Raw genomic sequence first — 26,020 nt, forward strand, 5'->3', positions numbered from 1 at the left:
AACATTAACATTATTATTTGCTAATAACTTATATTTCTGAATATATTTTGAAGCTCGTGAAATAATACAGTATCTGTGATCCGATATACAATAAATACGAAGAAAAAGAGAAAAATGTTGTGCGAGAAGAGACCTGTTACTGGATCTCGGTTATTTCATCCCAGTCATAAGTGGTTAAAAAAACATAGCCCGGTTCGAAATTTCATTTGGTTTGTTTAAAGGTAAGACTGTATCCAGATGCAAAAGCGTAATGAAAACTTTTACTTCTATTATTAAGTAAAAATTTCCAGAATTCCACGACAAAATAATTTGACTCTATGTAAGGACCAGGACATTTATTAGGATATGGCTTTTTAATGCAAAGAGTAAGGAGCTAGCACTGAGAAAATATGCCAATAAGAAGGCTAAGCTTTGGGCTGGTTCATCAATTAAGTCTCCTGACACGTACCTTTTAATAATTTAATATAATTCCATAATGATGTCAATATGATGTATATTTTCCTATACCATTTGATATAAATATTTACTTCATCGGAATTAGAAAGAAGTTTTTGAAGACTTTCGTGTGGAGCGTGGCATTGTATGGAAGTGAAACATGGACGATAACTAGCTCAGAAAGAAAGAGAATAGAAGCTTTTGAAATGTGGTGTTACAGAAGAATGCTGAAGGTGAGATGGATAGATCAAATCACGAATGAAGAGATACTGAATCGAATTGGTGAGAGGAGATCGATTTGGCTAAATTTGATGAGAAGAAGAGATAGAATGATAGGACACATCTTAAGACACCCAGGACTTGTTCAGTTGGTTTTTGAAGGAAGTGTAGGTGGTAAGAATGGTAGGGGTAGACCAAGGTATGAATATGACAAGCAGATTAGAGCAGATGTAGGATGCAATAGTTACGTAGAAATGAAAAGTTTAGCACAGAATAGGGTGGCATGGAGAGCTGCATCAAACCAGTCTATGGACCGATGACTCAAACAACAACATCATATTATATGTCATGTATTTGATAGTTGATGTTCTACCTGCTCAGCATGTGATGAAATTTAATGCATTTTCACGTTTTTAAATCTATTGGAAGTGCCGTTACTTATCGAATCGGACTAAACCAGACTATAATTTGATGAAAGATTGAGAAGATGTTTCACAGGCACGAGAACTCACAGGCTTGCTGTACTGCGACTGTGTACCTTACTCGCTATCGTTCATATCACGTGATGTCATAGCGCTCCAGCCAATGGAAGCTTCAACCGCCAGAGTAGCCTACCTTTTATTCTAGTTACCTTGCATGTACCGCATGACTTTGATGCATGTTTTCACTGCGTGGGTCATACGGACAAAACTAATCACAAATTTGTGTTTTGTCATCAGAGCTGCATAAGGCTTGTACCCACTTCAAAAAGGAATCGTTCTTCTCTGACAAATTATGTTGGGGAGGGGGGGTCTTGTGAGATTTTTTTTATTTTCTTTGTCTCGAAAAGCCAAGGGAGGTCTAATACGTGAGGGGGTTTAATACACAAGTAAATACGGCAAGTCATAATGACAGCAGTTCCAATTCGTCGGAAAATAGCGATTTTTCACACTAAAAATATTGCCAGAATTAAATATTGTAAAGATATGTAAGTTATGTAAATAACCCTCGTAAAATTTCTACAGTGTGGCATTTCTTAACTCATTTCGGACATTGAACGGCGTAAGACGTTAAAGCTTGCTCCTATGCTGCGGGCCGTGGACGGCGTAAGACGTTTAATGTTCCGCGCGAAGCAATGCTGTTTATATTCGTCATCTATGCATTCTTACACCTTAGTCAGCGTTACTGCTTGTAGCAGGAAGTTGGTTGACCTTTTTGAGATAACCGTCGCGTTGAGTGGGGTTATGTTTATCTTAGCTGTTTTAGCGGGAATATCTCAGCACTTCCTCGCGCGTCAAGACGGTACTTGTGATTTCAATGCAGTGCATGTCGTTCCTACCGAGTGTAGTATAATGGCATATAAAACAGTTTCTTACGGAAGAAAAAGTATTAAGTATTGTTCACAATGATTATTCTGGTAATGAACTTATTCCTGAAATAGACTCAGAGAGTGAAAGTGAGAGTGACGAGAAAATTCCGATTCCCGAATCCGATAGGCCTATAGAGAAAAGTGAAGTGCCTGATACATATCATCCTAGTTATTGTCCACGCGTTCCACCATTTACAGAGAATTCAGATATAAACGTTCAAATAAAATATAAGCAGGATATTTTGAGTTACGTGAGTATTTTCATGAATGACGAATTTTATCAGTATGTGTGTGAGCAGACCAATCTATACGCGAGTCAAGTGATAAGTGCGGCGCCGCGGCCTTTCACATAGAATTCGATCATGCAATCGTGGAAACCGATTAGTCCAAAATCCTGATATAAAAATATACTGGACCGAAAACCCTGTTTTTCATACTCCGATATTTTCTAATACAATGTTCCGAATACGCTTCCTTCATATTCTTTCATTTCTTCACTTCGGTGACAGCAATCATTATGCCGAAAATACAGATAGACTGTATAAAATTAGACGTACGGTATTTTGAAACCCGTGACACCAGATATCACACCCTAAATATTTACTAGTGGTAAGCACAAAGTATCATTTTTCTAACATTTATAGTTTAGGAGTAACCGTAAATTGTATTAAGTGATGCAAGTCAAGAGGGCCGGGCATCAAAATGGCCGGTCCAGGCATTCAAGTGTCCCGCTCAGAAGCAGGTACTGAACGTGTTAATCAGGAAGCTAACCATTTGTAAACCTGCAATTGAATACCCAAAGTCTTTACGAGAAAAGGTGATCGGAAGTGGAACTTGTACGAGGAAATAAAATCAAAGTTTGAAAGTAAACAAAAGACAGTGTTCATTGCGCACTGTGTTTACTACTGAATGCAGCAACGCTGTAACCGATTTCACCACCCCGCCTGCTATTAACCGCACGGTTCAGTGCACACACAACGTCCCATCAATATTACTCTTCATAAATTCCATATCACACTACGGTTACACTGGTTGTTCTTGATAACCACGACTCAGTGCTTCAAAGTAAGTCGAAGTTTTCTGTTGTACATTTTATCATGGGCTGAGAAAACGTTGCTGCAGAAAAATGATAGGAACATTCTTTGGGGTGGTTGAAAAAAATTATAACCTGAGTACAGTCTAAACTGGGTAAGACATCCCTCTCTAGCGCGTTTCCCTGTTTATTATGCCATTATTCCGAAGTCCCAGGATGTGTCCTTAAGAAACCTGGATAGCACATTTATGTCACTCTTTAGTACGTTCGTAAACTCCCACCATAAGCAATTTAAATTACCATTCCCGGCCACGTTGCATGCATGACAGGCCAGCGACAACTGGCCTGGGTAAGGAATTGGTAGAGAATTTAATTTCACGGCCGCAGAATGCGGTTGCGTGTTGGCCTACAACTGCAGGGGGTGTCAGTCCCAAGCTAGTCTTATTCTCTTTGCGTATGACGTGTTGGTACTTAATTTTATGTTCGTGAGGCCTCTTTCAGACCGCATGGGTTCGACCCTCTTGTGCGCTTGGCTGCCTGTCCACCTAGGCCTAAACTTTTTTTTTTTGCTATTTGCTTTACGTCGCACCGACACAGATAGGTCTTTGGCGACGATGGGATTAGAAAGGCCTAGGAGTGGGAAGGAAGCGGCTGTGGCCTTAATTAAGGTACAGCCCCAGCATTTGCCTGGTGTGAAAATGGGAAACCACGGAAAACCATCTTCAGGGCTGCCGACAGTGGGGTTCAAACCCACTATCTCCCGATTACTGGATACTGGCCGCACTTAAGCGACTGCAGCTATCGAGCTCGGTAAGCCTAAACTAAGAACCAATTGTCCAAATAGAATCTTTCAGAAGATGCAGAAGCAGAGAGTAACAGCGCGCGGGAGAAATGTTTGAGCGGGCAGTCCGTGGTGAGTCGCGGCCCCACGCCCACAGTTACTTCTTATTGGATATTAGTTTTTATGCATGTAGTCATACACAACGGATCGACCGTGCTCGCGACATCAGTACAGAACCTGATAGTGTACTATAAGAAAGCAGAAATGGATCGAAACGATAAACAAAAGTAGGCCCGCTCTCACCCATTTGACATACAGTATTTATTTCTCATTTTCAATTGAAAAGTTATTCATGTGCTTTTTTCTTTTCCTGTGCGATGTACAGCGGTCGTTAGGGAACCCGAAATAGACACTGAGAACTTGTAAACTTTAATGTTCGAAATGCCACCTGGTCTTGTGTTTGGGAATGCGATATCATTTAGACCCGTTATTGAGAGAGTATCTTCAAAATTGGACCCATCTTCCTCTGTAACGAAATGTGAAGGACACAGCATGCGTGAACTATTTTAGTATTTTCTTAAGTGTAAATGAAGACTATGATGGTCCATACTTATTACCACACTGAAAAGTGTGTTGAAAATGATCCGCTGTAAAGTGCGGGGAGTTTTACCACTCAACCCGTTGTGTATGGAAGAGTCAGCGGAAGCGGGTGCACCCGCGCATATACATGGGCACATTTTACTCCCGCGCCGTCTGAAAGAGGCCTGAGTGACTTATGTACGTAAATTAGGCCTGTTGGACTTACGTGTGTAATAACGTACGTAAATTACGCCTACTGTACTAACGTATACAGCTAACATGTTGATGCTTACTTTTACGTTCGTAAATGAATTGTGTAACAACGTACATAAATTTATTAGCCCTACTATACTAACGCATACTGGTTTGCAGGAGATTAAGTTATGATGAAGAAGAAAGCTAGACAGTTTACAGATGATTAAAAATTAAAGTTTGAGAAAGTGGATGCTAAATCACACATGAAACATGTGCAAATCGCCCAGATGTTGGACTTTTCAGTAACAACTTTAAACATAATTGTAAACGACATGTATAGTTCACGTTTCTAAGAACTTTTTCCTTGAAGTTTTACTACGTTGGTGTTCTTAAAATGTGGTATTTCTTTATTTATCTCATTAATTATAATTGTAAACACTTGTTTCTTTGTTGTTATCGTAATTATTTTTATGTCGAAACCTAACTGTAAATTTAACAGCGAAATTGTTTTTCATCTTTTTTAGCACGTTCCCCTCTTTATGACGTTCTGTCTTTTCGGTCTCCACAAAAATGTCCTAACCAGTTTTGGCTCTAATACACTATGAATACATGTGGCTATAACATATTAAAATTTCATTACCATCAGATAAGTAGTTTTCCATGTATATATTTTTACGTGAGCAGTTCCTAGAGAAGCCAAAAACCCAGACAATATTTACTACATCCTAAAAACTTTAAAAATAACTTAACTTGTATGCCTATTGCAGAATTAAAGAAGGAAGATCTTGGTATAACTCATTTTTGCAATAGGCCTATGGGTTCATTAGTAATTAAAGCCTAAACTCGAGTATCCATAATTTAAAAAAAATAGTATTTACGATAGTATTGCTCTAAACAGTCGGTTGTGCTGGCAATAGATCTTTGCCAAGAGGGCAAAAATGGAAAGGACACCCTATTGGTAGAACATAGGATGAAAAACTGCTTTTCATTCCACAACATTTGCTTTATACTTTACATCTCTTCACCATGTACTGTATATACTATCCATGAAACTTAGTGACACTTCGTTTTACAGGGGTGAGGGGTAAGGAGGGAGCAATAACGGTTCTGGTAATACTGCCAACTGAATGGAAATGAAATCTGAATTGAATCGATAGTATGATCAATATGAATTTTCTAAACCGTCGTTTCTGTGTAGGAGATCTAGGTTGTTCCTGTGATATACTTTGATTTTCCTCACTCATGTTCAAGCTTAACATATATTTTGACTTTGTTGTGGAAAATACAACAGTATTTAACCCTTTATAGGGCAGGATTTTTTTCTTTGGTAATGGGTATATTTTTATGTTTCTCTTAATCCTGAGTTGCAAACGAGTAGGTTAGAACAGTTTTTAAGGCAATTTGCTCCTAAATTTGTTATATACGAATAGAAATAGGGTGGCTAAATATTTAGCCACCATCCATTCTGACCCACAACTTTCTGTGTGTGGATGGTGGCTACTTATTTAGCCACCTTAATTATATGAAGCCACAATTTTCTTTCATTTGTAAGAACTTTTAAACAATACCGTAGGACAAATACAAATAGTCTTTACAAATTTGGATGAACCTTGATGAGAGACTAGGAAAATTTTCAGGATTATTTTGTACGCCACTGTCACCAGTATAAATGGGATCAGCTGATTCTATCTCTGACATTCTCGTACAATATAGAATCATTGCTGCTTTTAGAATAAGTAGATGTATCCATCATCCGAGCTCTGTACGCAACAGAATCTTCAGCATCACTATCCCCACGTTCCTCGGGGTCGTATGCTTGATCTGCTGAAACAGCATCTAGTAAGTCGAATAGCTCGTGTGCCGACATGTTTATTTACGTCCACGTATTTCTCCATGACGTATCTTGAAACATATATAAGAAAATACGGATAGATGTTTTATAGCAGCTGAACGCTGTTATAATTATCATTTATAGCATAAACATAGGACTAGGCCTACGGTTAAAAGTGAGGTTATGTTCTGTCACTTTCCAACTCGGATAAGGGTGATAATATTATTTGAGCAGATAATTTCCAATACTAAAATGGCATATTGGTTACATACATGTTTATTTCTACATGCATTTTTATCACACACTATTCTATAACTATATGTGTTTCCTTTATAATGTAAAATAATTAGTTGGCAAGCGTAGTATTGTTTGGCGCAACGTCAACAAAACAACTTCATAAAACAATGTACTTGTGAAGAGATCTGCTAACTTTTGACAGAATAAACTGTCTGGATATAAACTGAAGACATTGATATAGCCACAACTAGCAATTCAAATTTTGTTTGTTAGAAAAACAACATTGAATTCACTCCAATATAGCATAACCATGTTTTTCCATGGAGCCTCAATGGATGGTGGCAATATCCTTAGCCACCTCGATCGTATTCCAATTCCAGTAGATTGCATAGCTTTCAAAATCTTCTGTGTGGCTTACTATTTAGCCACTATCCGTTCAGGATTGTGGTTTATGGTGATAAAGACCAAATTCATTACAATTTTTTAACAATACGGACCTTTATGTGGGGTGGCTAAATATTTAGCCACCAACCTATAAGGGGTTAAAGTGTTGCAATTATACCGCCAGATGTCTCATGGCAATGCATAACCGATTCATATTTTTTGGTGTCAGAGGTTGCCAGTACAAAACTCCAAGATAACCAAGGTCTACCGATTTAGGACTATGGAGCCGAAGTATCACTAAAAGTTTCACGTACAATACTCCACGCGACCTAACAGCTGAAAATCCCTTTCAAGTGGACTGCAGTCATGAAAGCTCAAAAGTTCACTAACAAAAGGACTTATCTGTTCCTTTCCACTACTAAAAAAAGGAAATGATTGTATATACATACCAAATTCATCCTCTATTCCCATTATAATTTCAACATGGTCAAGTGAATCCAAACCCAGATCATCCATGAAGTGTGAATCGACAGTTAACTGCAACATAAATTAATAGAGTAAGCAACAAAATAACACTTGACACTAGACCAAATAAAAGATAGGTAGATAAATAGAGAGTTGTTTGATGTACATCATGTTAAGAACATATTCCTAATTTAATTCTATATCAATTTAACCCAACATACCTTAGTATATAACAGTTTACAAAGTAGACCAAGACAACAGTTGGGAATTTAAGATGACAATTTCAGTAATACAAAATGGGCAATAAAAATCACATGATACATAAACATGTGAACTTATTAGAAAATTAACAATGATATGAAAAAAAGAAGTTTCTCCTTTATTTAATACAGTAACAATTTATTGAAAATATAAGACGACCTGATCTTTTGTTATTTGCATTTTTGCTTTTCAAGTCAACATTTGTGATCAGTGCCGTGGCTAGTTCTTAATGTTGCTGGAAATGATTAAAGTCCAAAATTCTGCTTTGGTCATTTTGTAATCTTTGATGAAGACTGCTTTGTGAAACCCAATTCCTCTCTCATATACAGTAGTTCATCATCCTATTCCGAAGCAAATGTTTTTCCTACCACCAAAAGGTATACCTTCCATCATTCTCTTGTAGATAAAGTTTTCCATTATCAGCTATGGAGGGTTATTTGCATCCTAATGGTAACATTTTAAACAGGTTTAACTTATTAAAAAGCAGGCATCCCCCAGTGGTAATGTTTGATGTGGTGGCCTTGAGCGTGAGCTATTGCTCTTGCACTGCAATTTTCACTGCTGCAACCTGGTATGAAGAAAAATAACGTCCATGTTAATTACTCTTGTTCGCAGGCTTTCCAGAGACTGTCTACAGTTTGTGGCTTTCTGCTTACATGGGTAGTTTCCAATAATTGAAAGGCATAGAAATATATAATACCAATATAATGGTCCGTTATTGGACATTATAAATTTTCCAGCTAACTCATTCTTGGTTGCCTGCATTTCGCCCTCTTGTGCTAAGTAGCCTATGCAGTGGCCTCCACGGTATGCACTAGCCTTGCGTCTTGGTAGGTGTGCTAAGTTCCAACTGATGAGCCCAACTTAGCACAAGAGGGCAAAACGCAGGCAACCAAAAATGAGTTTGCTGGAAAATTTATAATGTCCAATAACAGACCATTATATTGGTATTATAAATTTACTCATTCAGGACAAATATTTCATGTTCCCTATGGGAATCAACATCTACATCATAGAAATATAAATCAAGGATGTCACCATGAGGGATGGAATGTTTTCCAGTTTCTCTCTCCACATCCTCCAAAAACTGGCACATTGAAGTAAACTTGTGTGTTGAAGCCTTATCCTGATGCAGCCAGACCTTACATGAACCTGTACCATACAGATTGTGCAGAAAATTATTATCAGGTTGTTAATCTGAAGATATGCAGAGTCGACTTTCACATTTTTAGCTACCTGACAGATGGTTAAACTTGCTATTGCAGGTATATCTTGTTATTACCATGAAACCCTTGGGAAAACTTCCTTCGCCTTCTTTATACATTATATATATTCTCCCCTTCGTTGGTAATACCATATATTCCATGGAGTTAGTTGCCGTTATGTGCTTCATCTATGATAACAAAAGTCCACTTTTGACCAGACAGGTAGAGTTCCTACAGCTTTCTGCAGTTAGTAGAACATTCTGCAATGCACAGGGGCAGCAGCTTATGAATCTGGCTTCAAATGAATTCATGAGACACACCAGATCTTATAAGAAATAAATTGACAATATATCAAGTAAATAATATTACATCAGTCCTGGGAATAGTTTCAGCCACTTAGTGGCCATCTTCAGCCAAATAAAAATTTAAAAAGTTATGTGATAACTAAAACCTATGTATACCAGACAAAACAATGTTGTAGGAATAATTATAACATTAAAATATATATAATAACAATATGATGTCTTTAAGTTGACTTAGGGCCTCAGGCAAAGAAGTAAATCTGGAAATGATAGCCAGAATTAGGAATGAATAAACATACTGAAACTAAAAAAAAAAGAGAAAAATTATTTATGAGACTCACCTCTATAATGAAATGCATAGTACATTTTAACTTAAAGACAGATTTCTAACACATTCAAACTGAACCCTAACTGATACATAACAGACACATGTTGTTGTTTGAGTCATCAGTCCATAGACTGGTTTGATGCAGCTCTCCATGCCACTCTATCCTGCGCTAACCTTTTCATTTCTACGTAACTATTGCATCCTACATCTGCTCTAATCTGCTTGTCATATTCATACCTTGGTCTACCCCTACCGTTCTTACCACCTACACTTCCTTCAAAAACCAACTGAACAAGTCCTGGGTGTCTTAAGATATGCCCTATCATTCTATCTCTTCTTTTCGTCAAATTTAGCCAAATCGATCTCCTCTCACCAATTCGATTCAGTATCTCTTCATTCGTGATTCGATCTATCCATCTCACCTTCAGCATTCTTCTGTAACACCACATTTCAAAAGCTTCTATTCTCTTTCTTTCTGAGCTAGTTATCGTCCATGTTTCACTTCCATACAATGCCACGCTCCACACGAAAGTCTTCAAAAACATCTTTCTAATTCCGATATCAATGTTTGAAGTGAGCAAATTTCTTTTCTTAAGAAAGCTCTTCCTTGCTTGTGCTAGTCTGCATTTTATGTCCTCCTTACTTCTGCCATCGTTAGTTATTTTACTACCCAAGTAACAATATTCATCTACTTCCTTTAAGACTTCATTTCCTAATCTAATATTTCCTACATCACCTGCCTTCGTTCGACTGCACTCCATTACTTTTGTTTTGGACTTATTTATTTTCATCTTGTACTCCTTACCCAAGACTTCATCCATACCATTCAGCAACTTCGAGATCTTCTGCAGTCTCAGATAAAATAACAATATCATCGGCAAATCTCAAGGTTATGATTTCCTCTCCTTGGACTGTGATTCCATTTCCAAATTTCTCTTTGATTTCCTTTACTGCCTGTTCTATGTAAACACTGAAAAGGAGAGGGGACAAATTGCAGCCTTGCCTCACTCCTTTCTGGATTGCTGCTTCTTTTTCAAAGCCCTCGATTCTTATCACTGCAGACTGATTTTTATACAGATTGTAGATAATTCTTCGTTCTCTATATCTGATCCCTATCATCTTCAGAATCATAAATAGCTTGGTCCAATCAACATTATCGAATGCCTTTTCTAGATCTACGAATGCCATGTACGTGGGCTTGTCCTTCTTGATTCGATCCTCTAAGATCAGACGTAAAGTCAGTATTGCTTCACGTGTGCCTAAATTTCTTCTGAAGCCAAATTGATCTTCTCCCAACTCAGCTTCTACTTGTTTTTCCATTCTTCTGTAAATAATACGTGTTAAAATTTTGCAGGCATGAGATACTAAACTAATGGTGCGGTAGTTTTCACACCTGTCAGCACCGGCTTTCTTGGGAATAGGTATAACAACATTCTTCTGAAAATCGGATGGAACTTCTCCGGTCTCATACATCTTGCACACTAAATGAAATAACCTTGCCATGCTGGTTTCTCCTAAGGCAGTCAGTAATTCAGAGGGAATGTCATCAATTCCAGGTGCCTTGTTCCTATTGAGGTCACTCACAGCTCTGTCAAACTCTGACCTCAAAATTGGGTCTCCCATTTCATCAGCATCAACAGCCTCTTCATGCTCCAGAACCAAATTATTTACATCTTTACCTTTATACAACTGTTGGATATGTTCCTGCCATCTTTCTGCTTTGTCTACTTTCCCTAGAAGTGGCTTTCCATCTGAGCTCTTAATATTCATACACCTAGATTTCCTTTCTCCAAAGGTTTCCTTGATTTTCCTGTATGCAGCATCTACCTTACTCAGGACCATACAACCTTCGACATCCTTGCACTTCTCCTTCAGCCATTCTTCCTTAGCTACCTTGCACTTTCTATCCACTTTATTCTTTAATCGCCTGTATTCTTTTCTGCCCTCTTCATTTCTACCATTCTTGTATTTTCGTCGTTCATCAATCAGGTCTAGTATCTCCTGAGTTATCCACTGATTCTTAGTTGATCTTTTCTTCCTTCCTAACATTTCTTCAGCAGCCCTACTGACTTCATTCTTCATGACTCTCCACTCTTCCTCTATAGTGTTTCCTTCAGCCTTTTCATTTAGTCCTTGTGCAACATGTTCCTTGAAACAATCCCTCACACTCTTTTCTTTTAACTTGTCTAGATCCCATCTTTTTGCATTCTTTCCTTTCTTCAATTTCTTCAACTTCAGATGGCATTTCATGACCAACAAGTTATGGTCAGAGTCCACGTCTGCTCCTGGGAATGTTTTGCAATCCAACACCTGGATTCTGAATCTCTGCCTAATCATAATGAAGTCTATTTGATACCTTCCGGTGTCTCCAAGTCTCGTCTACGTATTCAGCCGTTGTTTGTGGTGTTTGAACCAGGTACTGGCAAGGACTAAATTATGATCAGTGCAGAATTCAACCAGCCGACTTCCTCTTTCGTTCCTTTGTCCCAATCCAAATTCTCCTACTGTATTACCTTCTCTTCCTTGGCCTACCACTGCATTCCAGTCTCCCATCACAATTAGATTCTCGTCACCTTTTACATATTGTATTAAATCTTCTATTTCCTCATATATTCTTTCGATTTCTTCATCATCCGCTGAACTAGTAGGCATATAGACCTGCACTATTGTGGTGGGCATTGGTTTGGTGTCTATCTTGACGACAATAATTCTTTCACTATGCTGGTCGTAGTAGCTTACCCGCTGCCCTATTTTCTTATTCATTATTAAACCAACTCCTGCATTTCCCCTGTTTGATTTTGTGTTGATAATTCGGTAGTCGCCTGACCAAAAATCTTGTTCTTTCTGCCAACGTACTTCACTTATACAACTACATCTAACTTTAGCCTATCCATCTCCCTTTTCAGGTTCTCTAACCTACCACAACGATTCAAACTTCTAACATTCCACGCTCCGACTCGCAGAATATCAGTATCCATCTTCCTGATGATCGCCCCCTCTCGTGTAGTCCCCACCCGGAGATCCGAATGGGAGACTAGTTTACCCCCGGAATATTTTACCCAGGAGGAAGCCATCATCAGTACATCATTCATACAGAGAGAGCTGCATGTCCTCGGGAGGTAGTTACGGCTGTAGTTTCCCGTTGCTTTCAGCCGTGTAGCAGTATCAACACAGCTAAGCCATGTTGAGTATTATTACAAGGCCGTATCAGTCAATCATCTAGACTGCCACCCTTGCAACTATCGAAAGGCTGCTACCCCCCTTTCGATGAACCATTCGTTAGTCTGGTCTCTCAACAGATACCCATCCGATATGGTTGCACCTGCGGCTCGGATATCTGCATCATTGGGACACGCAAGCCTCCCCACCGCGGCAAGGTCACATGGTTCGCAGAAGAGGAAAACAGACACATATAAGTTTGGATATTTGTTTACAAGGGTTATAGACAGGTACGTTCAGGGAAACGGGGTGGCCTAGGGTACAGGACAATGGAAGTCAAGTAGGGATGACATAAAAATGTTAGTGCTCAACTGTAGAAGTATTGTAAAGAAAGGAATAGAATTAAGTAATTTAATAGATATATACCCACCAGATTTTGTAATAGGAGTTGAGTCATCGCTGAGAAATGGTATAATGGATGCAGAAATATTCTCAGGTAACTGGAGTGTGTATCGTAGAGAGATGATAGGAATGGTAGGAGGGGGAGTATTCATTCTGGTGAAAGAAGAATTTGTAAGCTACGAAAAAGTTAAGGGTGACAAACATGAAATTCTAGGTGTAAGGCTCATCTCTAAAGATAATAGGCAACTTGTCTTTGGAGTGTACAGACCGGGAAAGGGTAGCGCCGATGCTGATTAGGAATTATTTGATAAGATAATCACCTATGTTGGAAACGATATGGAAAGGAATGTGATAGTAGCAGGTGATCTCAATTTACCAAATGTCAATTGGAAATGTAATGCGAACATAGGAAACAAAATGGCAAATAAGTAAATATGGGAAGGGCAGTTGATTCAGAAAGTGATTGAACCAACTAGAGGGAAGAATATTTTGGATTTGGTGCTGGTAAAACCAGATAAACTCTATAGAGAAACCGACGTAATAGATGGTATTAGTGATCACGAAGCTGTTTTTGTCATAGTTAAAAATAAATGTGAAAGAAAGGAAGGTATTAAAATTAGGACTATTAGGCAGTACCATATTGGTGATAAAACAGGCATGAGGGAGTTTAGAAAAAGTAAATATGATTGGTGGAAAACAGTAAATAAAAATGTAAACATACTCTGGGATGGGTTTAAAGCAATTGTTAACACTTTCAACACTATGCCCGTACGGGATACGGGCGCACTGCTTTCCTGCTTCTGGACAGCACCCGTATGTGATACGGGCATGATTTTTTTGTGTTTATATCCAGCTGCACGTATCGCGTACGGTTCCCGTCCCTTGGTTGGAGGTAATAGTTCATCTAGTGACCACTAGAATGCAGCAGTTATCGGGAATTTCGAATTGAAACGATAAGCAGGGTATTTTCTCCTTGCCGTGACCTCTACCAAAGCACTCGGTGTGCCGTGTGCTGCGCGCGCCAAATCTGTCACGCTGTCAGCTGTGTTACTGTGTAAACATGTCTTCACGCCGGCTCAATGATAGTGATATTTTGGATATTTTATCGGGAGAAGCGGGTTCAGAGATGGATGAATGTAATGACAACCCTGCTTACGAACCGGATAACGTATCAAGCGATAGTTCAGGTAAGATTTTTATTTGTTACGTCACTTTGGAACATAAGTGTTTAGCTGTATTATACTCCGAATACAAACGATAGAAATACTTCGCCTACAGAAATTTGGGTGTTTTTTTGTTTTTTTGTTTAGACGAAGAGATGCAGGCTGATGATTCACCTGTGCTGGGAACATCTGCTAGATCATCTGAACCTGATGATGAATGGTCAGAAACAAATGACCAATCACAGCTACCTGTCTTCCAGTCGGCATCTGGTTCTACTCAGTTTCGCGCGGGGAGTGACGAAATGGATTTTTTTCAGTAAATTTTTTTAGTGACGATGTGATCAAAAATATAAAAACAGAAACTGACAGATATGCAGGTACGACAATTGCGGCAATGAAACATCAGGGCAAACTGAAAGAAAATTCCATGTGGCACCGGTGGTCTGCAGTAAAACTTCACAAAATTTATTGGATTTTTGCAACAATTTTGCACATGTGTGTGGTGAAGTTACCCAAACTTAGTCATTATTGGTCTACTGATATCTTTTATCAGACAGGACTTGCCAGTCGATTGTTGACTCGTGATAGATTTTCCGGAATTTTATTTATGTTGCACCTAAATGACAATACCACTTTCATCAAGAAGGGGGAAACCTAATCATAACCCACTACATAAACTCAGGCCTTTCTTTGATTTTTTTGTGCACAAATGCATTGTCAGTTTTCAGCCGTATGAGAACCTAAAAATAGATGAGGCTATATGTCCCTTCCGTGGTCGAGTAGTGTTTAGGGTTTATATGAAGAATAAGCCCAAGAAGTACTGTATGAAAATGTATGTACTTTGCAATGCGGCAACAGGCTACGTACTGAACTGTGAAATATATACGTGATCCGCAGGGAACGTTGACAACAGCATTGAGGCTCTTGTAGATAGATTAAGCTCACAGTTTTTCAGTAAGGGCCACTGTATTTATATGGACAGGTACTATACTAGCCCCTCCCTACTGAATATGCTGTGGCAAAAGAAAACCCTGGCTTTTGGAACTGTCATGAAAAACAGGAAGGGTTTACCACCAACGTTCAAGACAAAAAATTGAAGGACAAGATGATATTTTTGAGGAAAGGGCGCCTTCTTGCTGCGAAGTGGAAGAGCAAGCGGGATATTTTATAACTTTCAACAAAACATAAGGCTTCCACTACACTTGTTTCTGGTAGATCGAAGGGTGGTGTCGTACAGAAACTAAAGCCTGATGTAGTCATCAATTACAATATAAATAAAACTGGTGTTGATAGAGTAGATCAACTGAACAGTTATTACCCATTTGCACGGAAGACAATGAAATGGTGGAAAAAGCTCTTCTTCCATTTGTTCCTTATGCCTGTTGTGAATGGTTTCATTCTATATAAAGAGATCTCAAAATCAAAGATATCTCTTGTGGATTACATGAGAGTGATCAGTTCGCGGTTAGCAGCTAAAGGAGGAGGAGACACCTCAAGGCTGGAACCTACTCCCTCCCCCAGTGTTAACAGGACTTTTGCTCGCCATTTTCCAGAAAAGGTTCCTCCAACGAACAATAAAGTGAATGCTACTCGTTATTGCAAGGTATGCTCAGACAGGGGCAAGAAGGAAAGTGGTAAGCGCGTCAGAAGAGAGAGTAGATGGTGGTGCAAGGAGTGCAAAGTAGGACTGTGTATAGTCCAATGTTTTCAAGACTACCATACGAAAACAAACTATTCCTAAATAGGTAAATATTTTATTCCACTGCATTTGTGTTTATTTGTGGCCTAAGTAGTCGCATTAAATGTATTTTTTATTGTTTGAGCAAGCTTATTGGTATAATCTCAATGTAAAAAATTTTTTCTGTACTATTTTTTTCATCTTTTTCATACGACTAGTATAATTAAATTACTTCAGATACTCACTTGTTGATTCACATCTTCATTTTGGATGATTGACACCTTCATACGGTACAAAAATCAGGCATATAATATGTTTCACTGTTCCATAATAACGTGTTAAAAATGAGCAAAAAGACCCAGTTCACAGCCAGGAAAGATTATTCCACTGAAGCTCAACTTGTAGGATTCCAGCAAGATATAGCAGATATCCTGGATTCAGGAGGTCAAATGGACTGTATTTTGACTGACCATCTAAGGCATTTCATAGGGTAGATCATGGGAGGCTACTGGCAAAAAGGAGTGAAATTGGACTAGAAAAAAAAGTGACTGAATGGGTGGCTATATTTCTAGAAAATAGAACTCGGAGAATTAGAGTAGGCAAAGCTTTATCTGACCCTGTAATAATGAAGAGGGGAATTTCTCAAGGCAGTATTATTGGACCTTTATATTTTCTTATATATATCAATGATGTGTGTAAAGAAGTGGAATCAGAGATAAGGCTGTTTGCAGATGATGTTAATAGATAATGTTGTGAGATGGACAGTAGGCAATGGTATGATAATAAATGGGGTTAAAAGTCAGGTTGTGAGTTTCACAAATAGGAACAGTCCTCTCAGTTTTAATTACTGCACTTATGGGGTGAAAGTTCCTTCTGGGGATCACTGTAGTGTAAGTACCTAAGTGTTAATATAAGGAAAGATCTTCATTGGGGTGATCACATAAATATGATTGTTAATAAAGGGTACAGATCTCTGCACATGGTTATGAGGGTATTTAGGGGTTGTAGTAAGGATGTAAAGGAGAGGGCATATAAGTCTCTGGTAAGACCCCAACTAGAGTATGGTTCCAGTGTATGGGACCCTCACCAGGATTACTTGATTCAAGAACTGGAAAAATCCAAAGAAAAGCAGCTTGATTTGTTCTGGGTGATTTCTGACAGAAGAGCAGCGTTACAAAAATGTTGCAAAGTTTGGATGGGACGACTTGGGAGAAAGGAGACGAGCTGCTCGACTAAGAGGTATGTTATAGATGTGGATTCCCGTAGGGAATCTAAATTTATAATGTCCAATAACGGACCATTTATATTGGTATTAAGTGGTATGTTCCGAGCTGTCAGTGGAGAGATGGCGTGGAATGACATCAGTAGACGAATATGTTTGAGTGATGTCTTAAAGATCACAATATGAAGATAAAGCTGGAATACAGGAGGACAAATTGGGGCAAATATTCGCTTATAGGTAGGGGAGTTAGGGATTGGAATAACTTACCATGGGAGATGTTCAATAAATTTCAAATTTCCTTGAAATCATTTAAGAAAAGTCTATGAAAACAACAGATAGAGAATCTTCCACCTGGGCGACTACCCTAAATACAGATCAGTATTGATTAAGATAGTGATAGTGTTCATAAACTTATAATCACATCACTATGTAACTCAACACTTTTAGTATTCTTGCTCATTCTCCGGCAAACCACACAACTTCTTGATGGGTCGTTTTATGATACCAGTGTTTGTTCTCACAGTGGCGACTCTGGATGAAAATATCGATTCACATATCTATTACCACCAGAAATTTGAAAATATTAGCGATCTTCTGGAAGCTAAGCTTAGAAAGGCTATAATTTCCCCGACTTCACATTTAGCTGACGAAGTACGTTCCCTTTCATCCAATGATGTGGAAGGCAAATAAAACTGCTACAAATCAAGCTCCCTACATTTGATGGCACATTAATAACTTTGCTTCACTTCAGGGACACCTTTTCATAACCTGCTAGTTGATAACAATGATCTGTCAAATTTTGAGAAGTTTCATTATACGTTATCCTCGCTTAAAGGAGAAACCAAGGACGCTATTAGGAATATTGGCATTTCCTTCCCCATGAGCAAAGTGCAGATTTCAGAAAATAAGTAAAATCTCATCCTCAGAGAAAACATCACTAAAAAATTGCATTTTGTTAACCCAGGCCATTGAAAAACAGTCTTTGACATCTGGCAAGGGGTGAAGTCCCATGCTGATGATATCAATAAATGCCTTTATGTCACGCAATATTAGGTGATGCCAATTTCTCATCTGCTGCTCTTTTTTTTTTTTTTTTTTTTTCTTTTTCTTTTTGTCAGTGTTGCCTATAATTTGTCCCCATGTAATTAAGTTTCACTGAGAATATCATCAAATATTTTATCATCAAAAAATAGATGAAAATATTCTAGAGGGGGCGTATCAGTATCAAAGTGTGATGGTAATATTGGCCCTTGATCAATATTACAAACGGGAATAATATTTGTTGGCCTAGGGTAGCTATTACTTGCGGCCGTCCAGTCGTCCGCTCTGTCGCTATCTGTGTCAGCGTCACTTGTGTCATCGTAGCATTCAGACGAGCTGGAGAAAGAATTTTCATCCTCAGACTCACATTCACTAAAATCAGACACTTCTTCGACCGTATCATCCAACATTGACACTATGTATCACTGATCCCTTTTCGTGGTGCCATTTTACCGGAAAACCACAAAAATACGTAAGAAGTACGCATACGAGAAAACTGCGTCGCGCAACGTATGTATTATGTAACTTGCATAAACAGGAGAACAAACTAAGCAAAATACTGCAGTCATTTCCCTCACAGGAAGAGTTGAGAGAACAGCTCGTAACATCTCTGAGCATATTTGGGTACCTCCTCAGCTAATAAACCCGCGATTTTCGAACGGAACATATATATATATGATTCCGCCCGGAGCGTAAGAAAAGTCCCCATGTAATTTAGTTTCACTGAGAATATCATCAAATATTTCGTCATCAAAAAATAGATGAAAATATTCTACAGGGGGTGTATCAGTATCAAAGTGTGATGGTAATATTGGCCCTTGATCAATATTATAAGCGGGAATAATATCTGTTGGCCCAGGGTCGCCATTACTCACGTCCGTCCAGTCGTCCGCTCTGTCGCTTTCTGTGTCAGCGTCACTTGTGTCGTTACATATATTGAATAAAATTGGTCATCTTTCATACTGATTTCTCACTAAGTGCATAAACGAATTCTCGCAGACATTCAAAGGTGCTGTCGACGTCGATTAATAACGCCCATCGACTCACGAATTCAGACTAATGTAAACAAACAATGAAGTTCAAAAACAAGGGGGGAAATTTTTTCTTTGTTTCTTTTTTTTTTTGCTAGTGGCTTTACGTCGCACTGACACATAGGTCTTATGGCGACGATGGGATAGGAAAGGCCTAGGAGTGGGAAGGTAGCAGCCGTGGCCTTAATTAAGGTACAGCCTGATGTGAAAATGGGAAACCATGGAAAGCCATCTTCAGGGCTGCTGAGAGTGGGATTCAAACCCACTATCTCCCGGATGCAAGCTCACAGCTGCGCGCCCCTAACCGCAAGGCCAACTCGCCTGGTGATGGAATATATTTTTGTAACAAGTGCGTAAATAGCACTTCCAAGAGCAGTTGGTAACTCCTTAGAAATAAAGGATGAAGTAAATGATCAACAGTATACATTACTTACTTCAGAGGTTAGGTTATTTACTTTCACAACTGGTTAAATTTCAGAAAGACTATTCCCGCATAAATTTATAGCAGAAAGGTTATCATTACTGTGTAGGGTGCTTGAATAATACATGCATGGTAAAGTTAGGTTAGATAATGCTGTTTCAAGTAAAAGGACTGAAACGTTTGTCACACAAGCCTCTGGAGTGATGCTATTACATTTTAACTTTTTTTTTTTCCCCACAATCTGCTTTACATCGAACCAAAGATAGGTTTTATGACGATGGTGGGCTAGGAAAGAGCTAGGAGCAGTAAGGAAGCAACCGTGGCCTTAATAAACGTACAGCCCCAGCATTTGTCTGGTGTGAAAATGGGAAAGCACAAAAAAAAAACCATCTTCAGTGCTGCTGACAGTATGGTTCAAACCCACTTGACAGTAGGGTTCAAACCCACTATCTCCAAAATGCTAGCTGACAGCCACTTGCTCAGTCCATTACAAATCATAAGAACATGCATGTTCACAGAGCATCAGAATTAGAAAATTCTGTAACTAACGAGTAAAGGCACTGTATGGAAAACAACTGTGAAAAGTTCAGAACAGACTGCTGTTTCATAATAATTTTAATAGTTTATTTGTATATTTTCTGACTTTTACGGAAAATCGGATACAACGACAATCCTCTATAGCGAGTAAATTTATTGCCATTATGAATTCCCATTATAACGGACTTCTATTGTATAGCCATTCTATTCTTATTCCAATTTTTTTCAGCAAGCATTCTTACATGTTATAATTCTCATGTTTTGGTCCGTATTGAAATGTACAATGAAGTCAAATATTAAAATTTATTTATTCCACCTATTCAATACATAAATAGAGATTTTAATTAAGAAATTAAATCTTGAATAAAATTATAGGGACATGTTTTGCCCTTTAATTAAGGGCATCTTCAGCCTTAATCTCAATCTGAAAGGTAATTAATCAGATACCTGATCAGCCTTAATCCCAATCTGAAATGTAATTAATCAGGTACAAGTGACGCTGACACAGATAGCGACAGAGCGGACGACTGGACGTAATTGAAATTACAAATTAAATATCATCCTAAATAAGGAACAAATAACATTCAATAAAAAACTTGCCTTTTTAAAAGAAAATCAACTACAGTCACCTAAAAGGCAAGAAAATAGAAACAAAAAGACTCCTCCTTTCAACAACACACCCGCCATAATTAACTTAACAAGTACGATCTTTTCAGATAAAGAATTAGAATTCTTAAATAAAGGATTAAAACATAATTGGCCTAGTATACATAAAGAAAACAATATCACCACCACCATAGCAGAGGTTGAGACAAATATCTCTAAACTACCTTTCGAATTACAAAATGATACTAGACATGAAATAAAAAAGAAACTACCAACATTAACTGAGGTATTAAATAAAAATGCTAATCTTAACCATACTAAAATAATTAAAGACATAAAAAACAAAATAAAAGATAATATAATAATAACTAAAGCTGACGAGGGGTAAACTACTGTTTTATTAAATAAAAAGGACTATATTAAAAAAACTGAAGATTTTTTCACAAATGAAACTTACACAATAGTTAATAAAGATCCCACAATAAGAATCCAATGAAATTTAAAAAAACATTATTAAAAAACTCTACATTTCTACTAAATGAACAAGAACAACAAAAACTAATCCTTATGAACCCTAATACTCCCACAGCAAGAGCCTTACCTAAATTACACAAGAAAGATAAACCTATACGTCCAATCATCAATTGCAGAAATAGTCCAACATATAAAACCTCAAAATATATCCACAACTTTCTCAAAAAACATTACATTTTTAACAATAAATCCCCAATAAAAAATTCAGTTGATTTTTGTAATATTTTAAAAGAATTCATTTTATTACCCAACTACACTATGTGCTCTTTCGATATTACTAACATGTATTCTAACATACCAGTCAATGAAACTATAAATATTATCAAAAACAACCTCACTAAACACAGTAAACTTAGCAAGCTCGAATTAGAAGAACTCTTAAGACTCCTAAACTTTGTTCTAAAAAAACAACTATTTTACTTTTAATGGTAAAATTTACCATCAAGATGGCCTAGCCATGGGAGATACCTTATCCGGCATCTTAGCCGACATCTATTTAGAGTCTTTAGAACATGATAAAATTTCTACAAATATAAAAGGCCTTAACTTGTGGCTTCGATATGTAGATGACACTTTCGTAATTATTGATAAAGAACTCAATAACAGTATTGATATTTTAAATTTTTTAAACTTGGACCAAAATATAAAATTTACTAAAGAAGACTAAGTCAACGGATCCTTAAATTTCCTAGACATCACAGTAACACGTAATAATGATAATTTTGACTTCCAAATTTATAGGAAACCTACTCACACCTCAACAACAATAAAAAATATTTCATTACATCCAAAATCCCATAAATTAGCTACCTTTCACAGCTTAATTTACAGAGCCTTTAAAATCCCTCTATCACCTAAAAACCAAAAAACCGAACTCACTTATATAAAAAACTTAGCAAAAAATAATGGGTATAAACTAGAAACAATTAACAATTTAATCAACAAAATCAAACTCAAATTAACAACAAAACTCATCCCTGACAAACCCAAAAAGAATAAGTTTATTACTTTCACATACAACAATCCAGACATTTACCAAATTTCAAACCCCATAAAAAAACAAAACTCTTGCATAACCTTTAGAACTTCCAACACTAACCAAAAAATGATTCTTCAATCACAACACAATCAGTTCAAACAACAACTTTTACACAGGCTCAGGCATTTACAGACTCGCATGCACACAATGTGGCGCCTCTTACATTGATCAAACAGGCCGAAGCTTTCAAAGTAGGGACTTAGAACATTTTAATGCCATCAAACACAACAAATTCTCAGCTATGATCATTTAACCACTATAGATCAAGACCTCACAATTATTAAAAAAGTAAGTAAAGGAAAATTAATGAATGAATTAGAAAACATCTATATATTTTTAGACCAATACTATAACAAAAATCTAAAACTCAATGATATAGTTGAAGTAAAAAAACCCATTATACGAAATGTTACCAAAATTACTGCAATCACTAAATTTAAATCAACATAACATTCTAAATAATATTAAATTATTATCTTCCAAGTCTCCATTAATTTCAAAAAACACAACTCCTACTCTGTCCGTACCCACAATCCCACCACTACCAAAAACACATAAACTTAAAACCCCACCTACCCCCCCCCCCCACCTCCACCAATTCCACCTCTCATATTCTCTCACCATTATAACACCAGAAGCACAAGTAACAATTATCACACCACTGATTAACTCTATAATCTCATACATTTAATACATAATTTCTCCTCCTTAATGCAGACCTCAAACCAAAATCTCCATATATAAAAAAAAGCTACTTACCATCAAACACACTTCCTCACTCTCACTTGCTTTGTAAGGACTAAACTTACCTTGGTAAAGCTTCCGTACCCGGTGTGCAAAAGTGAGGTTAGACATCCAACATGGCGTGAAACGGGCGACGTCACGTAACACTCGGGAGGCTTGCCAACTTACGCATTCTTAGTGACAAGACCACCAGAGCTTGGCCTGGATTTGGAAAGATAGGTTAGAGCTGCTAAATCACATTTTTTTCTTGCCGTGCGGGCAGTATGCGCCGCGGCCATAGTTAAGAGCCTCTTGAAGGGAGTGTGGCCCCCGAAGGGGGCCACTGTTCTCATGACAGAGCTTGGCCTGGATTTGCAAAGATAGGTTAGAGTTGCTAAATTACATATTTTTTCTTGCCGTGCAGGTAGTATGCGCCGCGGCCATAGTTAAGAGCCTCTCAAAGGGAGTGCACTGTTCTCATGACAGAGCTTGGCCTGGATTTGCAAAGATAGGTTTCAGCGAGTTAGGAATTTATGGTTCTCTTACTTTTAGCGAATATGGCAGCCCTGTACATGCACACGATTCGAGCTCTGTCGGAGACATTAGAAAGCTTGTCCGGCGAATAGGAACTCTTCGCGAACATTAGCCGGCCAATAGGAACACAGCACATGGTCGCTATCATCTCATTTACACAGTCTCAGTTTTAATTCTTCTATATAAGAATACTTTTGGGGGCGGGATGGTGGGTTTCTGGCAAGCATGAAGGAAGGATCTCTCCTTTCTACTACTTAAGGTATCGTTGCACATCATTCTTATATGATTTTTATCATCCCTAAATCTGCATACCGGGTGCGGAAGCGGCACCCTTACCTTTTCACGAAGAAAAAAAATACTTGCCATCAAACACACTTCCTCACTCTCACATGCTTTGTAAGGACTAAACTTACCTTTTCACAAAAAAAAAATTATTTGCTTCGCCAAGCTATTAATACTACAATTTGATTTCTTATACCCTCAACCCTTTACAGAACACCTTTTAGTGATATTAACTGAGTTCTTATAGAACTTTATAATTACAGATGTTTACTGTCACACTTTCCCTCGCTCCCGCACCGTAGTTCAAGTAGAAGGCTAATTTATCTCCTCACAAAGGATTAACTATAGGCTGACTAACTTTTATTTGAATTCCACTTGATACTGATGATATTGTTTCTCTTTATATTGTTCTAAGAATTTGAACTCTTTTCTCGCTACCTGCCACGACCAATAACTTATAAACTTGACACACCGATTCAACCCTCTCCAAGTGATAAAAATCATTGTTATCCGTATTGAAGATACTGAATGTAGGATGTTAAAAGGTTTGTTTTTTTCACCTATTCAATACATTGAATAGGTGTATTGAATAGGTGAAAAAAACAAACCTTTTAACATCCTACATTCAACCCTCTCCTCCATTAATCTCACATCTTCTGTAACACCAGTAACTTAAATATGATCAGTCATTTCAACGCTACCATATCAACTATTTAACACTATTACAATTAAAAATAAATGAAATTACACACAACGTTTTCTCTCCAACTCATCTTTACGTTAACCAATTTCAACATTAAAAAAGAGGTAAGCGTTTTTACACACTTCGATTTCTCTTTGAACTCTCCTTTCATTCAAATTCATTCTTTAACAAGTATTTCTCCTATTGTTACAGACTTCAAACCTAATTTCCCTTACGACTATATACAAGAGACTTCAATTGTTCCTTCCAGCTAATATTTAACACAGCTGCTTACCATCAAGCACTCTTCTTCACTCATGCTTTTAGAAGACTACAGTTTTATCTCTTCACACGAGAGTTACAACAATTAACCATTTTTATATTATTATAAACCCCACTTGTTCTAAGCAGCAGAAACGTCTCTTTACTATTTTTTAAAATTGTGTTTAAAATCCACTCGGATTTATTAACTACATTCTTCATCATTATCCTGACGCTTGAACTGTTCAAAACCCGATAATTTTATCTAACACCCTCAACCTTCACAAGGCCCCGCTTTACTTGTTCCAACGTAACAATTTTATTATAAACTTCACTTGAAGTGAGCAACGGTAACGTCTCTTCACTAACTTTCATATGTTTTAATACTCCATTTGGAATTATCAACTACATTTTTTCTTTTATCATTATTCTAACGCCCTCAACCTACACAGGACGCCACTTTACAAAGTTTAACGTAACAATTTACGTTCTTATAAAATTACCAGTTACCAATTTGTTACCAATTTTTAAACAAGGACTTTCAAGAAAGTGTATAAATTTATGACTATTTGTTTTTTTAAGACTTTATTAAGGCTTCATTCTAAGAATATCATAACTATTGTTAACCATTTGCTCACCATTTGAAGCACATTTCCAACATCATCCTCACATTCATATGTAATTTTAATACAATCAGATACCTGATTAATTACCTTTCAGATTGAGATTAAGGCTGAAGATGCCCTTAATTAAAGGGTTAAACATATCCCTATAATTTTATGCAAGATTTAATTTCTTAATTAAAATCTCTATGTATTGAATAGGTGGAATAAATAAATTTTAATATTTATTTGACTTCATTGCAAGCATTCTTGTCAAAAAAATGATGTCTAGGGTTGATCTGTCCGCTCGAAATCCATTATGTTCTTCCTTCAGGTTTAGGTTCAACAAATTTTCTGATTTTTCTCTCCAGGATGGACTTGTATATGTTTTAACCTATAGTTATTACACTTCTTTCGGTCACCTTTCTTAAATAGTGGAATGATCAGACGTTGCCTCAAGTCACTGGGAATATCATTTTCTTCACAAATTTTATTTAGTA

The 26,020-nt window shown here is 37.4% G+C and overlaps 1 protein-coding gene across 1 annotated transcript in view; it reads right to left on the reverse strand.

Moving 5' to 3' along the window:
* LOC136863267 (acyl carrier protein) overlaps positions 1-26,020 on the reverse strand; it is a 71,948-nt gene that overhangs the window by 37,903 nt on the left and 8,025 nt on the right. Inside the window, exon 3 of the mRNA XM_067139652.2 lies at positions 7,492-7,579. Within this exon, the coding sequence (XP_066995753.2) occupies positions 7,492-7,579 (88 nt within the window). The remainder of the gene's footprint in view (positions 1-7,491; positions 7,580-26,020) is intronic.

The sequence above is a fragment of the Anabrus simplex genome, chromosome 2, assembly GCF_040414725.1.
Source record: "Anabrus simplex isolate iqAnaSimp1 chromosome 2, ASM4041472v1, whole genome shotgun sequence".
NCBI classification, from domain to species: domain Eukaryota; kingdom Metazoa; phylum Arthropoda; class Insecta; order Orthoptera; family Tettigoniidae; genus Anabrus; species Anabrus simplex.